We start from the raw sequence: 12583 nt of genomic DNA, 5'->3' as shown, positions 1-12583 counted from the left end.
CAGAGGTTCCCAGAGAGCAGGAACCTAGGACTTCAAGGCAAGGACCAACGGGCGTCTGTTTCCATTGGATACTAGAGCTATACAAAGGAGAGGATCCCTTTTAAATGGTGGCAATAGGTTGAGTCATTCCTCCTCGCTTGTGTGCAGTTTTATCTCCGTGTCCTTTCCACCTCTCCCTCCTGCAAACGATACCCTTTGTTGGTCTCTGTATGCATTTCCTTCCCCATCTTCCCCACTGTCTAAGTAGGTCCCTGGGTTGTATGCCTTTCTCGGTAGATCACAGCTAGGTTCTTCCTCCTTCCGCTACATCTTTTATCCCTCACTTGGTTCCTGTGGTTTCTTTCCTGTTCCCATCCATCGGGACAGATGTCCTATTTCAAGTTGATATCGTCCACTTATGCAGACAACGGAAAACTGTACAACCTCCACATCAAAATTTATTCTTAATCCAAGGAAAATTGCATTGTTAAACACAGCAGCGAGACAGAAATCTGGCTTTGGCTTTCAGTCATCCTGATTGGGAGAAAGAATGGTGAGAGGTGGTGGGGACAGATCCGTTCTTTCACTGACCACAAACGAATTTCTAAATAAAATGACCGTCTGGGCCGGTGTATCATAATTACTGCTTCTGGCACATCAGTACCGAATGTGGCTTTTAAGCATTTGCGATTTAAGTAAAAACAACAACAACAAAAAACCTCAGACCGTCCCTGGGTGGGCTCGAACCACCAACCTTTCGGTTAACAGCCGAACGCGCTAACCGATTGCGCCACAGAGACGGTGACAGTTGTTTGTGAGCCAGAGAGCAGAGTCAATAGGAGTGAGCCCGATATGACGCAAGACCAGTCACAACTCAAGCAGTTACAGTGGCTTAGAAATCCAGCGAAGCAAAATCCGGATCTCGAAGAACAGCGAATCGTGGCTGTGGCGGGGGGAATGGGGGTTGTGCTCCGGAGGGGAAGGCGAGGGACGCACAACGTCCCGCCTGGGCTGCCCTGGAGCCGTTGGCTCAGGCTATCCTCGGTCAGTGTCTTGGATGTGGCACAGAACGTTCCTTTGTAGAGTGACTAAGAGACTTGGGGCTACGTCTGTCGGCCAGCAGGGATTGGGGGTGAGAGACTCCAAACCCTGAACAACCTGTAGCTCACTCCCGCAAAACAAAACAAAGCTCCATTCTGGAATTGAACCCTCTTAGCACGAACCCTCGGAGCGGTCTCCCCATTCTGCAAAGAATGGGCACCTTCGGTGTACTCGGTGCCGATAGGTAAATTGGCACCTGCAAAAATCCCGGTAAACAGTAGGGATTTGTGAATGAATTCATGAAGTCGGCTAGCTTGAGTAAGACGCCTAACTCCTACAGCACCACAGTAAGCTCCAGGTCACCTACTCCGCTACCGCACCAGCCCTACAAGGCCTGGTCCCCAGCCCACGTGTTGCAAACTCCGCCCCTAGACGGGACAGCCCGGACTCCAGGTCCGCCAAGATCCCAGCATGCCCCGGTCCGTAGGCTCTTCCGCACTCACAGTGACTTTTCACTTTCCGCTTTTCAAGCCTCCGTTTTGGCGTCTCAACCAAACTATGCATGTTTGTGACTGACGGGATGAGTGTCCAATAGAAAGCTGAACTAGTCAATCCTTGTGGGCCCTCCAGCCAATGGGGAGGACTCAGCAAGAGCGTTGGCCCTGAGAAAGCCAGAGCCGGTTTGCAGGCATCGCAGTGGAGATCGGGCTTTCACTACAGCGCAATCATGGTGAGGTTGGGGAAGAAGGAAAGGAGTCTGGGATGGGAACTGAAAGCATGGACGAGTAAGGCTTGGGTTCGGGACGGAGAGAGCCTGGTGGTCAGTAGAATGCACTTGGGAGGACCGTGCGGATGGATGAGTGTGGTTCCTGGATGTCCCACCAGGCCCGTCTCAGGGCTGGGGCTCCTGGCGTCCTGACGCCTCCGCAATGGAGGGCACGGGTATATGAGTTTTGGGGTCCAGGACTGAGCTGAAGGTTATGGCCGCACTTAGCTCTACGAACTGAGCCCCATGATTTGTTTGCCCCCAGTCTATTATGTCCTATAATGGAGGGGCCGTCATGGCCATGAAGGGAAAGAACTGTGTGGCCATCGCTGCAGACAGGCGTTTCGGGATCCAGGCCCAGATGGTGACCACGGACTTCCAGAAGATCTTTCCCATGGGTGACAGGCTCTACATAGGCCTGGCCGGCCTGGCCACTGACGTCCAGACAGTGTAAGTGTCCTACCTACCTATCACCAGCCCCACCTTCGCCCAGGTTTCTTCCTTGGGCAGCTTGATGTCAAACATCTGCCAAAAGCCACAATTGCGTGTGAGACTCAACTGAACACCACAGCGATATAGAGATGGGTCGTAACCAATGTTTTCTGGCATTGCTCTGTGTGCGAGGCTCTATGGAAAGAAGCATCTTTGTTAGGTTGCCCCTTAATCACCGTCTTAATATTACTGGCTAGCTGTCTCATTCTGCAGCTAAAAAAAATGAGAGTCTTTTGTTCAAGATGCACAGTCTTGTGACTGTCAGCCAGGATCCCAATGTAGGTCTTTCTAAAGCGAAAGACCTTGCACTCCCTAAAGCAGTAGGCGGCTGGCCAAGCAGACATACAGGGTGATAATTAACCACGGTGAGCTGGTGGGTTTTAGTTGACACTGGTTATGTGGTTTGAGTGAGGGAGGGTCTGAGAGAGGACATGTGTTGTTGTTTGTGATGGCCCTAGTGTGCCAGTTCTGATGGCTGTGGTTGGTGGTAGGAAAGTAAGCGTGGGACCTTAAAAACAAAATGTATTGATTATTATACTTATTTTCATTTTGTGTGTATGTGTGTCCGTGCACCACATGTGTGCAGTGCCTGCAAGAGGCTAGAGATTACTGGACAACCCTCCTCCTCCTGCCTGAGCTTGAGTTGCAGGTGGTTGGGAACCACCATGTGGATGCTGGGAATTGGACTCAGGACCTCTGGAAGAGCAGTCACTGCTTTTAACCGCTGAGCCATCTCTGCAGCCTCTGCATTTGTTATTACGTTCACTGTGTTTGTATGCCCAGGTTCCACAGCATGTGTGTGAGGACTTGGTTCTGCCTTTCCATCATATGGGTTCCAGGCCTTGAACTGCTCGGGCTTGGCATAGGTGTCATTGTCACCTATCTTACTGTTCAAGGATGGGACTCTGTGGCTGTGAGTTGCCGAAGAAAGATTCAGTCATTGATTTACTGAGCATTGAGGACAAGAGTCAAGTCTTCCCCTGACCCCCAACCCCAGTAATAGAAATTGAAAGCAGGATTTTGAATGCTTAACCATATGATAATATTGTTGAACTACATCCTCAAGCCCAAGCCCCATTCCTTTATTATTATTATTATTATTATTATTATTATTATTATTATTAGGTTTATATGTATGGGTGTTTGCCCACATGTCTGTCTGTACACCAGCTGCATGTTGTACCCAGGAGGCCAGAAGGGGGTGTTGGATTGCCCAGCACTGTAGTTGTGAGTTGCTTTGTGGGTGCTGGGAATTGGACCTGGGCTCTACGGAACCATTGAGCCTTCTCTCCAGCGCCTTTTTATTTTTGAAGTGTAATATAGCCCACCCTGAAGGTTCTGCATCAGATTGAACCAGCTTGAATGAAGACCGTGGCCGGAATGGGGCTCTGGTGCAGTGGGTGTGTCTTGCATGTACAAGGCCCTGGGTTCAATATCTAGCATTGGGGGAAAGAAAGAGATAGTCACGATGGCTCATGCTTATAATCCCCAGCCTTAGGGAGCCTGAGGCAGGAGACTGATACCTGACTTTAAGGTCAGCTGGGTTCCCTAGCCTAGGTTAGCCTGGGCTACAGAGCTGAGAGGGAAGACTATGAATTTGGAAGAAAAGATTAATCTATACTGAACAAGCTCAGAATTTCCTTGTCAATATTCCCTACACACTGGGGTCGGAGAGACATTCACGTGGTGTTTATGTTGGTTTTAGCACACAGCCACTGAGGGGTGTTTGAAAACCCAGGGGACGGTTATCATTAAAAAGTGACTTAGAGCCGGGCAGTGGTGGCGCACGCCTTTAATCCCAGCACTTGGGAGGCAGAGGCAGGTGGATTTCTGAATTCCAGGCCAACCTGGTCTACAAAGTGAGCTCCAGGACAGCCAGGGCTATACAGAGAAACCCTGTCTTGAACCCCTCCCCCCCTCCCCCCCGAAAAAAAAAGTAGCTTAGATGGGGCTGGAGAGATGGCTCACCAGTTAAGAGCACTGGCTGCTGAGTTCAGTTCCCAGCAACCACATGGTGACTCAGAACCATCTGTAATGGGATGCACTCTTCTGGCATGCAGATATATATGCAGTTAAAGCATGTATACACATAAAATAAATCTTTAAAAAAAAGCGATTTAGAAATAATGGCATTTCATATAATAACCTGGCCCTGCTGGGCTTTGGATCTGTGGGGTATCCTGGGACTGGTCTTTATAGTTATTGAGGGAACACACTAACATCTAGTCTAGTGCCCGGCTGTGACATTTCCAAAATAGTTCTTACTGTGAACATGTTGTGATGGAAATCCAGCAGTTAGGACTGTGACAGATGATAATCTTTTTAATGCCAATTTTGAGGAGCTCAGACACACCCCTCAAAGGGCTATAGGGTTTTGAAGTTATACCTTAGGTCTGGAGAGGCCTTGGTGGTGTGTTGAATCTATGGAAGCAGAGTCCAGAGGGAGAGTATGGGGGTGGGGTGGGTTGTAAGCTGCTCCTAGAAAATTGAAACTTTATTTTTAGTAGGGGATTGGAGAGAAGTCAGAAATGGGAGAGGAAAGGGAAGGCAAAATGGTTTAGTGGGTAAGAGTGCTTGTGGCCAAGCCCAGTGACCTAGGTTCAATCCCTGGAATCAAGATGGCTAGAGTAAGCCAGGCAGTGGTGGCGCACGCCTTTAATCCCAGCACTTGAGAGGCAAAAGCAGGTGGATTTCGAGGCCAGCCTGGTCTACAGAGTGAGTTCCAGGACAGCCAGGGCTACACAGAGAAACCCTGTCTAGAAAGAAAGGAAGGAAGGAAGAAAGAAAAGATGTCGAGAGTACTGACTCCCTACAAGTTTCCCTCTGAGCTACACAATGTGTTGTGAGCATGTGTACATATACTCAGCAACAACCAAAAGAAGAGAAGGAGGAGGAAGAAGGGGAGGGGAAGGGTTGGGTTAGGATTTCCAGGATCATGAGACCTCAGCAGCTGGCGATGGCATAGGAAGAGAAGCTTACCAGGCATCACACAGTCTCTAGAACACAGCACACCCCAGGCTCGCCCAGAGAGTCTGGCCCTTACTGTGGCCATCTGCATAGTCTTCTCACTAGGTTTGCCTGCTTACTGTGCACAGCAGCTCCTGATTGATTAGACCTCTGTTTCCTTACCGATAAATGATGAAATGGCTGGGTGGTGGTGGCGCACGCCTGTAATCCCAGCACTCTGGGAGGCAGAGGCAGGCGGATCTCTGAGTTCAAGGCCAGCCTGGTCTACAGAGTGAGTTCCAGGACAGCCAGGGCTACACAGAGAAACCCTGTCTCGAAAAAACCAAATCCAAAAAAAAAAAAAAAATACAAAGAGATGAAATGAAATTCACCCCCAAGACTCTTTGTTCCTGTGTCTTGGGAAGCCCTGTTTTGCTCTGTAGGTGTGGCATTGGTTGGTTCTATGCACGGTCTATCCCGGAACTCTGAGGTGACCTAGGAGGCACAAGGTCATCCTTTGTAGGCACCTTGTCATCAGCAAGCACCTGTGAAAGCGCTCCTTGGCAGACCAGAAATCATATCTCCTTGTGTTACTCCTGACTACCTCAGGTTGAAGACTAGAGGACTTGGAGCAATGACTCTCTCTCTGCTTCTCCCACCTCAGTGCCCAGCGTCTCAAGTTCCGACTGAACCTGTATGAGCTGAAGGAGGGTCGGCAGATTAAACCCTACACCCTCATGAGCATGGTGGCCAACCTCCTGTATGAGAAACGGTGAGTGGAAACCAAGCCCAGCACCCGGGGCTCAGAGGCTTGCTTGACCCAGTGGTGTGGAGGAGGCTGAGGGGGAGTCGCTCCATGACTCCCCGCGCTCCTTTATTTCTCACCTTACTGCCCTTCTGTCCCTCCCCCATTCCTTCCTGTCCTGGCTGGCCTGCAACTCCTCGCACACACACACCAGGCTGGCCCTGAGGTCATGGTGATGTTCTTCTTACCTCTGCCTCATGAATACTGGGTCTGCCCTCCGGCCCTTCTTTGCAGCGAACCTTCCCTGTTTAATGCTCTGAGTTCTCTGGGCCTGTCTCACAACCAGATCAGAGCCAGAGGACTGACTTCAGGGAACCCAGAGAGCCGTGAACGCGTTTGGATCCCCACCAAAGAGTTCTGGAGTCTGGCAGCACCGTCAGAGCATTTCTCTCCATGCTAGAATCCAGGGGTCCATGCGTTCATTTTGGCTTCATTTATTTTGTTCGATGTGCATGGATGTGCACTCAGTATTCACAGCGCCCACAGAAAGAGGGTCTCTGAAAACCGGAGTCCTGGGCCACCTAAGCCACCCCTGTGGGCACTGGAAACCCTGTGGGCACTGGAAACTCCAGCCCCAGCGAAGTTGATTTTATCAGTAAAGATTCGCACCCGGGGTGAGCTAAGGGAGGCAGGCCTGCTGGATGGGAGGTGAAATGTATTGCTGTTGCTTTCTTATCTTTTATCTCATTTTGGTGCTCTTAACCTTTTTTTTTTTTTGAAGTCAACTTAGGTGGGGGTTTTTTTGTTGTTGTTGTCTGCCTCCCAAGTGCTGGGATTAAAGGCGTGCGCCACTACTGCCAGACCAGTTTGGGGTTTTTTTGTTTTGTTTTGTTTTGTTTGGATTTGGTTTTTTTTTTTCGAGACAGGGTTTCTCTGTATAGCCGTGGCTGTCCTGGAACTCACTCTGTAGACCAGGCTGGCCTCGAACTCAGAAATCCTCCTGCCTCTGCCTCCCAGAGTGCTGGGATTACAGGCGTGCGCCACTTCTGCCTGGCCAGTTTGGGTTTTATAGAAAGGTTGTTAATATCAACAGAAATGGGGCCTAGCGTTAAGGTGCTGCTCTTGCAGAGTTTGGTTTCCATGGTGGCTCACAAGCATCTGTGATGGGGTCTGATTGCCTCTTCTGTTGTGATTGAAGACAGAGCGCTCGTTTACATGAAACACATGAGTGAACAAATAAATTTAAAAAAGACAAAGCATTCTTGGGGTTAGACAAAAGGCTCAGCACTTAAGAGCTGTCATTCTTATAGCGGACCGGGATTGATTCCTAACAGGCAGTGCATGACAGTCTGTGACTCCAGTTCTAGGAGGTCTGATGCCCTCTTCTGGCCTCTGGGGACACTGTGACACACCCATACGCATAAAATAAAAATAAAATAAAAACAAACCAAGAAGTTGAAGGTCATCATATATCTAAAGAGGATATTATAAATATTTCCATTAGAAATTCATGCGTGTGAGGTTGGAAAGACTCAGGATCACGGTGCTTCTGGCTTCAGCACCCGCACACATGTGCACAATTAAAAATTTTTTTTAAATTTTTTTTCTTTTTTTTCTTTTTTTTTGTTGTTGTTTTTTGTTTTTTGGATTTTTTGAGACTGGGTTTGCTCTGCATAGCCCTGGCTGTCCTGGAGCTCACTCTGTAGACCAGGCTGGCCTCGAACTCAGAAATACATTCGCTTCTGCCTTCCAGAGTGCTGGGATTACAGGCGTGCGCCACCACCACCCGACTGCTCTTTTTTTGGTTTTTGAGGCAGGGTTTCTTTGTGTAACAGCTTTGGCTGCCCCAGAACTCACTCTGTAGACCAGGCTGGCCTTAGACTCACAAGAGATCTGCCTGCCTCTGCCTCCCAAGTGCTGGGTTTAAAGGTGTGTGCCATCTTCCCAGTCCCCACCCCACCCCCACTTACAATAAATTTTTAATAAAAGAAACAACTTTGCATCAAAGTATGCTCTTTGACCTGGGAATGGGGGCGTGCATCTGTCATCTGAGCACTGGGTAGTTAGAGGCAGGAGGATGACCACCTGACTCTGTCGGAGCCTGACTGGGGCAGAGAAGCATCTAGCCCTCAGCTTCTTCCCTGTTAGACTCTCCTTTCATTCTGACCCCTCCTGGCTCATGGGGGAGCAGTCTAGGCCTGGTACAGACCGGGCAAATGTGTCTTAGCCTCCATCAGACTCCCTCAGCCTCCATCAGACTCCCTTAGCCTCCATCAGCCTCCCTCAGCCTCCATCAGACTCCCTCAGCCTCCATCAGACTCCCTTAGCCTCCATCAGACTCCCTCAGCCTCCATCAGACTCCCTCAGCCTCCATCAGACTCCCTCCCACAAGCTCTTTTTCTCTTTATTTTGTGGTGATGTGGACTAAGCTTAGGGCAGCATACCTTCTGGGTGAATGCTGTGCCACTGAGGTCCATATTCAGTTGTAAATAATTTTTATAGTGTTAGGACTGAAGACCATGCCCTGAGTAATACTGGGAGTTGAATGTAACCCCCTGGAACTACATGGAAAGCCAATTTATGCAAGTTGTCTTCAGAGCTACACACACACACACACACACACACACACACACACGTTGTAAAAAGTACTACAAGCCAAGAAGACACGTGGACAGATCCTGCTGAGAAACTGGCCATTGGGTGTTGAGCTTTTTTTGGTCTGCTTTGAGACAGGGTCTCTCTGTGTTGCCCTGGCTGAACTAGAAATCACTATATAGGCCAGGCTAGCCTCAAACTCAGATGCCCCTGCCTCCCCACGCTCAGCTTGGACTTGTACATCGAGGTCTCTGGAGTTTTGTTTGTAGTCCAGGTTGGTGTCCGGCATGATTCCACTGCTTCTCGAAGACCAGGACTGCAAGTGTGTACCACCATATCTAGCCAAGTTTTAACTTTTTTAAAAAGAATTATTTATTTATTTATTTATTTTATATATATATGAGTACACTGTCGCTGTCTTCACACACAGCAGAAGAGGGTTGCCAGATCCCATTACACATGGTTGTGAGCCACCATGTGGTTGCTGGGAATTGAACTCGGGACCTCTGAAAGAGCAGCCAGTGCTCTTAACCACTGAGCCATCTCTCCAGCCTGAGTTTTAATATTTTACAATTGTTTTTGCAATAGTGGAGCTCAAATGCAGGTCTCCATGTATGTTAGGCGTGTGCTCTGTCTGCAGCTGGGCCACACCCTAGCCCAGTCACTCTCAAATCCTTTCTCTAAAGAGGTAGAAGTGTGAATGCGCTGATTGAGCAAGGTCCTAGTCCTGGTGGGATTTGGATCAGTAAGGAGATTGAGAAGGCAGAATTCTCAAAGAAACTCGGAAGGGAGGGAGGACCAGGAGGAGGAGAGGTCAGAGGAGGGGGAACACACGGTAGACATTGCCAGATGCCAGGAGAGGGGGAAGGGGTGGCACAAAGCTGTCCACAGGACAGGGCGTCTCCATGGCCCTCCCTGTCAGCCTCGCCTGTCTGAACGGCTTGTGTGTGGAAGGCAGTGCTCTTCAGCTCTGGCTCTCACCCCGCACAGGTTTGGGCCCTACTACACAGAGCCCGTCATTGCTGGCCTGGACCCGAAGACCTTTAAGCCATTCATTTGCTCTCTGGACCTCATTGGCTGTCCCATGGTGACCGATGACTTCGTAGTCAGTGGTACCTGCTCCCGAACAAATGTATGGGATGTGCGAGTCTCTCTGGGAGCCCAACATGGTAAGTTATACCAGCAAGGCTGGCCTCTGTACCCACACCATCAGAGACAAGTGTGTGCAGCAGGAGGTGGGGAGGGAGGTGTGGCGAGCGAGCAGGCCTCGCCGCTGCTCCATCTGAGGCTCCATCTGGGGCTGGAGGCAGGAACAGCCTCTTTACCTACCCTGGTCACATGTCTACTACAGCAGGGTTTCCAGGTCCACCCCCACCTCACCCCCGTGATAGGCAGCCCCAGAGTGAGCCGGGAGCTTGGCGGTCTGAATTAGAAACTGTTATTTTTTTAGTAGCCCTGGCTGTCCTGGAACTCACTCTAGACCAGACTGTCCTTGAACTCAGAAATCCGCCTGCCTCTGCTTCCCAAGTGCTGGGACTAAAGGTGTGCGCCACCACTGCCAGACTTTTTGGTTGATGTTGATGTTTTTCAAGACAGGGCCTTTCTGTATAACCCTGACTCCCCGGGAACGCTCTCTGTAGACCACCAGGCTGAGCCTTAAACTCAGGTCTGCCTGCCTCTGCCTCCCGAGTGCTGAGTAGAAACCCATTCCTGCATAAGTGTGTCAACCTTGCTCTGCCTCCATTTACCTCAGCTGTGAATGGGAGCATTCCTTAGACAGGGCACCGAGGACAGTACATGAGAACAGTAGAGCAACGCTTCACAGGGAGACACGCCTCAGGCTCAGGGGAAGCCAGGTACAAAGCCACTTCACAGGTTTACTGCCATTAACCAGGAAGACATTCAAATGCCTGCTCAGAGGAGGAAGAGGAAAAATCTGGCCTCGGGCAGGCAGAACAGCCTGTCCTGGGGTACAGAAGGGCCAGAAACGTCCAGTCTGTTGAGAGGGCCTGGACAGAATGCATGTGGTGAAATGAGGCTGGAGAAAGGGAGGGAACCTTGAAAACCACGCCTTGATTTCCTTCACGGAAGGAACCGGAGGGAGCCCGGCTGCAGCTAGTGTGGTGAGCTAGTCCTGACTAGGGACGGGGACAGCCAGGGTCAGGTGGGAAGTCAAAGTGTGAATCCAGGTGAAGGCGCAGGTTTGAGGGAGGGGTTGGCACAGGGTGGGATGGCCTCAGCTGCTGAGAAGCAGGCCAGAGCCAAGTGGTGGCTCCTTGGCTCCTAACTTTTTAGAGGGCATGGAGGCCGGTGACATTTACCCAATGTCACACTTTCAGGTTTGGAGTGTTTTCTTTGTCCTGTTTCGAACCCAAGGAAGGAGCGGAGAGGTTCCTATGGCCAAGGAACCGTCTCTCACTGCGGGCATAACAGGGCCTAGAACAGGGCAGCTAGAGTCCAGGAAATAAGAGCGTTGAGGTGCCAGAATGTGTCCCCAGGTCTGAAAGCTTTACTCTGTTGACAGGACCCAGAACACCTGTTTGAAACCATTTCTCAGGCTATGCTGAATGCTGTGGACCGGGATGCCGTGTCAGGCATGGGCGTCATTGTCCATATCATGTGAGTATAGCTTGGGAAAACTCTTTCACAGATAGTGTCTCTTCCTTCCCCACATCACACCACTGACGCTCCTCAGCTGTAAGATCAGAGAAGTGCCACAGAAAGGCAGAGCCTGGTGACAGGAGTCAGGTGGCGGGACATTGTATTCTCAGCACTGGTGTATCCTCAGCACTGGGGGTAACAGGAGTCGGCGGGACATTGTATTCTCAGCACTGGGGGTGACAGGAGTCAAGTGGAAGGACATTGTATCCTCAGCACTGGGTTGACAGGAGTCAGGTGGTAGGACATTGTATTCTCAGCACTGGTGTATCCTCAGCACTGGAGGTGACAGGAGTCAGGTGGCAGGACATTGTATTCTCAGCACTGGGGGTGACAGGAGTCAGGTGGCGGGACATTGTATTCTCAGCACTGGGGGTGACACGAGTCAGGTGGCAGGACATTGTATTCTCAGCACTGGGGGTGACAGGAGTCGGGTGGCAGGACATTGTATTCTCAGCACTGGGGGTGACAGGAGTCAGGTGGCGGGACATTGTATTCTCAGCACTAGGGACACTGAGGCAAGAGGGTTTTGAATTCAAGATTAGTTTGAGGAAGAGAAGGACAGAAAGCAGGAGAGATAGGGCAATAGGCCGAGAACAGCGGAGTCAGTGCTTTACTAAGGTAGACAGCTGGGTGCCGCCTAGACTCTCTAGGTCTCAGGTGACACTCTATGACTGAGTCTCCTCACAGTGGGCATTTCTTTCCTTCCCTAACAGTGTTCCCAAAGTTTCAGGGATGATATTTGGGCAGCAAGTTCTTGCAGACAGAGTGGTTTGTGCCCCCCCCCCCCCCCATCTTCCCCGCGCCCTCTAGTCTGTAGCCCACGACTGTGTCTCACGTTCCGGTCTCTGCCAGACCTGAGGTACAGACTGCACTCTCCCTGTTTGAGGCTCTCACCAGGACCCTAATAGAATGGAGCAGTAGCGCCTCCTTTCCTCCTGCGTCCTGCTTACTGACCAGCAAACGCAGAATCGAGCCATCTGAGGTTCTCCCGTCCTCTTCAGTGAGACCAGGCAGGGCCTTGTGGAAGCACCTGCTCTGTAGGCCTGGGGGGCTCCGCTCCTTGGATGGGGTCTCAGTCCTGCCCAACTGCCTGCAGCAGGGCTTCCTGCCCTCAGAACAGTCCGTAGGCCGCAGACTCGGGGCGCCAGGCAGCCTTTTCCGTTACAGCTGAGGCTCGGGAGGCAGGCAGGAGGGACAGTAGACATGACCGAGTATGACTTGTCTCTCCTGACAGTGAGAAAGACAAGATCACCACCAGGACGCTGAAGGCCCGGATGGACTAACCTGTGCTCTAGTCCCGTCTCCCTTTTGTTGTTTTTCTTTTTAATAAAATCACCTTTCTTTCACTCCTGCCTGCC

At 50.7% G+C, this 12583-nt stretch overlaps 1 protein-coding gene, 1 long non-coding RNA gene and 1 other non-coding gene across 4 annotated transcripts; 2 read left to right on the top strand and 1 right to left on the bottom strand.

Annotated features, from left to right (window-relative positions):
* Positions 1-705: 705 nt before the first annotated feature.
* On the bottom strand, positions 706-779 carry Trnan-guu (transfer RNA asparagine (anticodon GUU)). Its single transcript has one exon. It is a non-coding gene; the product is annotated as a tRNA-Asn (tRNA).
* Positions 780-1619: 840 nt separating this feature from the next.
* On the top strand, positions 1620-12571 carry Psmb3 (proteasome 20S subunit beta 3). Its single transcript, XM_052197917.1, is given in 7 exon segments — positions 1620-1750; positions 2052-2236; positions 5889-5996; positions 9555-9687; positions 9689-9733; positions 11089-11183; positions 12460-12571. Coding segments are annotated over 7 exon segments (618 nt in total). The 5' UTR covers positions 1620-1747; the 3' UTR covers positions 12509-12571.
* Positions 11190-11687, top strand: LOC127695606 (uncharacterized). 2 transcript variants are annotated; one of them, XR_007980006.1, is made up of 2 exons: positions 11190-11360; positions 11508-11687. It is a non-coding gene; the product is annotated as an uncharacterized LOC127695606 (long non-coding RNA). The 2 variants fall into 2 exon arrangements; XR_007980005.1 differs by having other exon boundaries at positions 11190-11401.
* Positions 12572-12583: the final 12 nt, after the last annotated feature.

The sequence above is a fragment of the Apodemus sylvaticus genome, chromosome 10 (genome assembly GCF_947179515.1).
Source record: "Apodemus sylvaticus chromosome 10, mApoSyl1.1, whole genome shotgun sequence".
Taxonomy (NCBI): domain Eukaryota; kingdom Metazoa; phylum Chordata; class Mammalia; order Rodentia; family Muridae; genus Apodemus; species Apodemus sylvaticus.
Note: the sequence above shows the minus strand (reverse complement) of the source record. Positions and strands in the feature narration are given on the sequence as shown.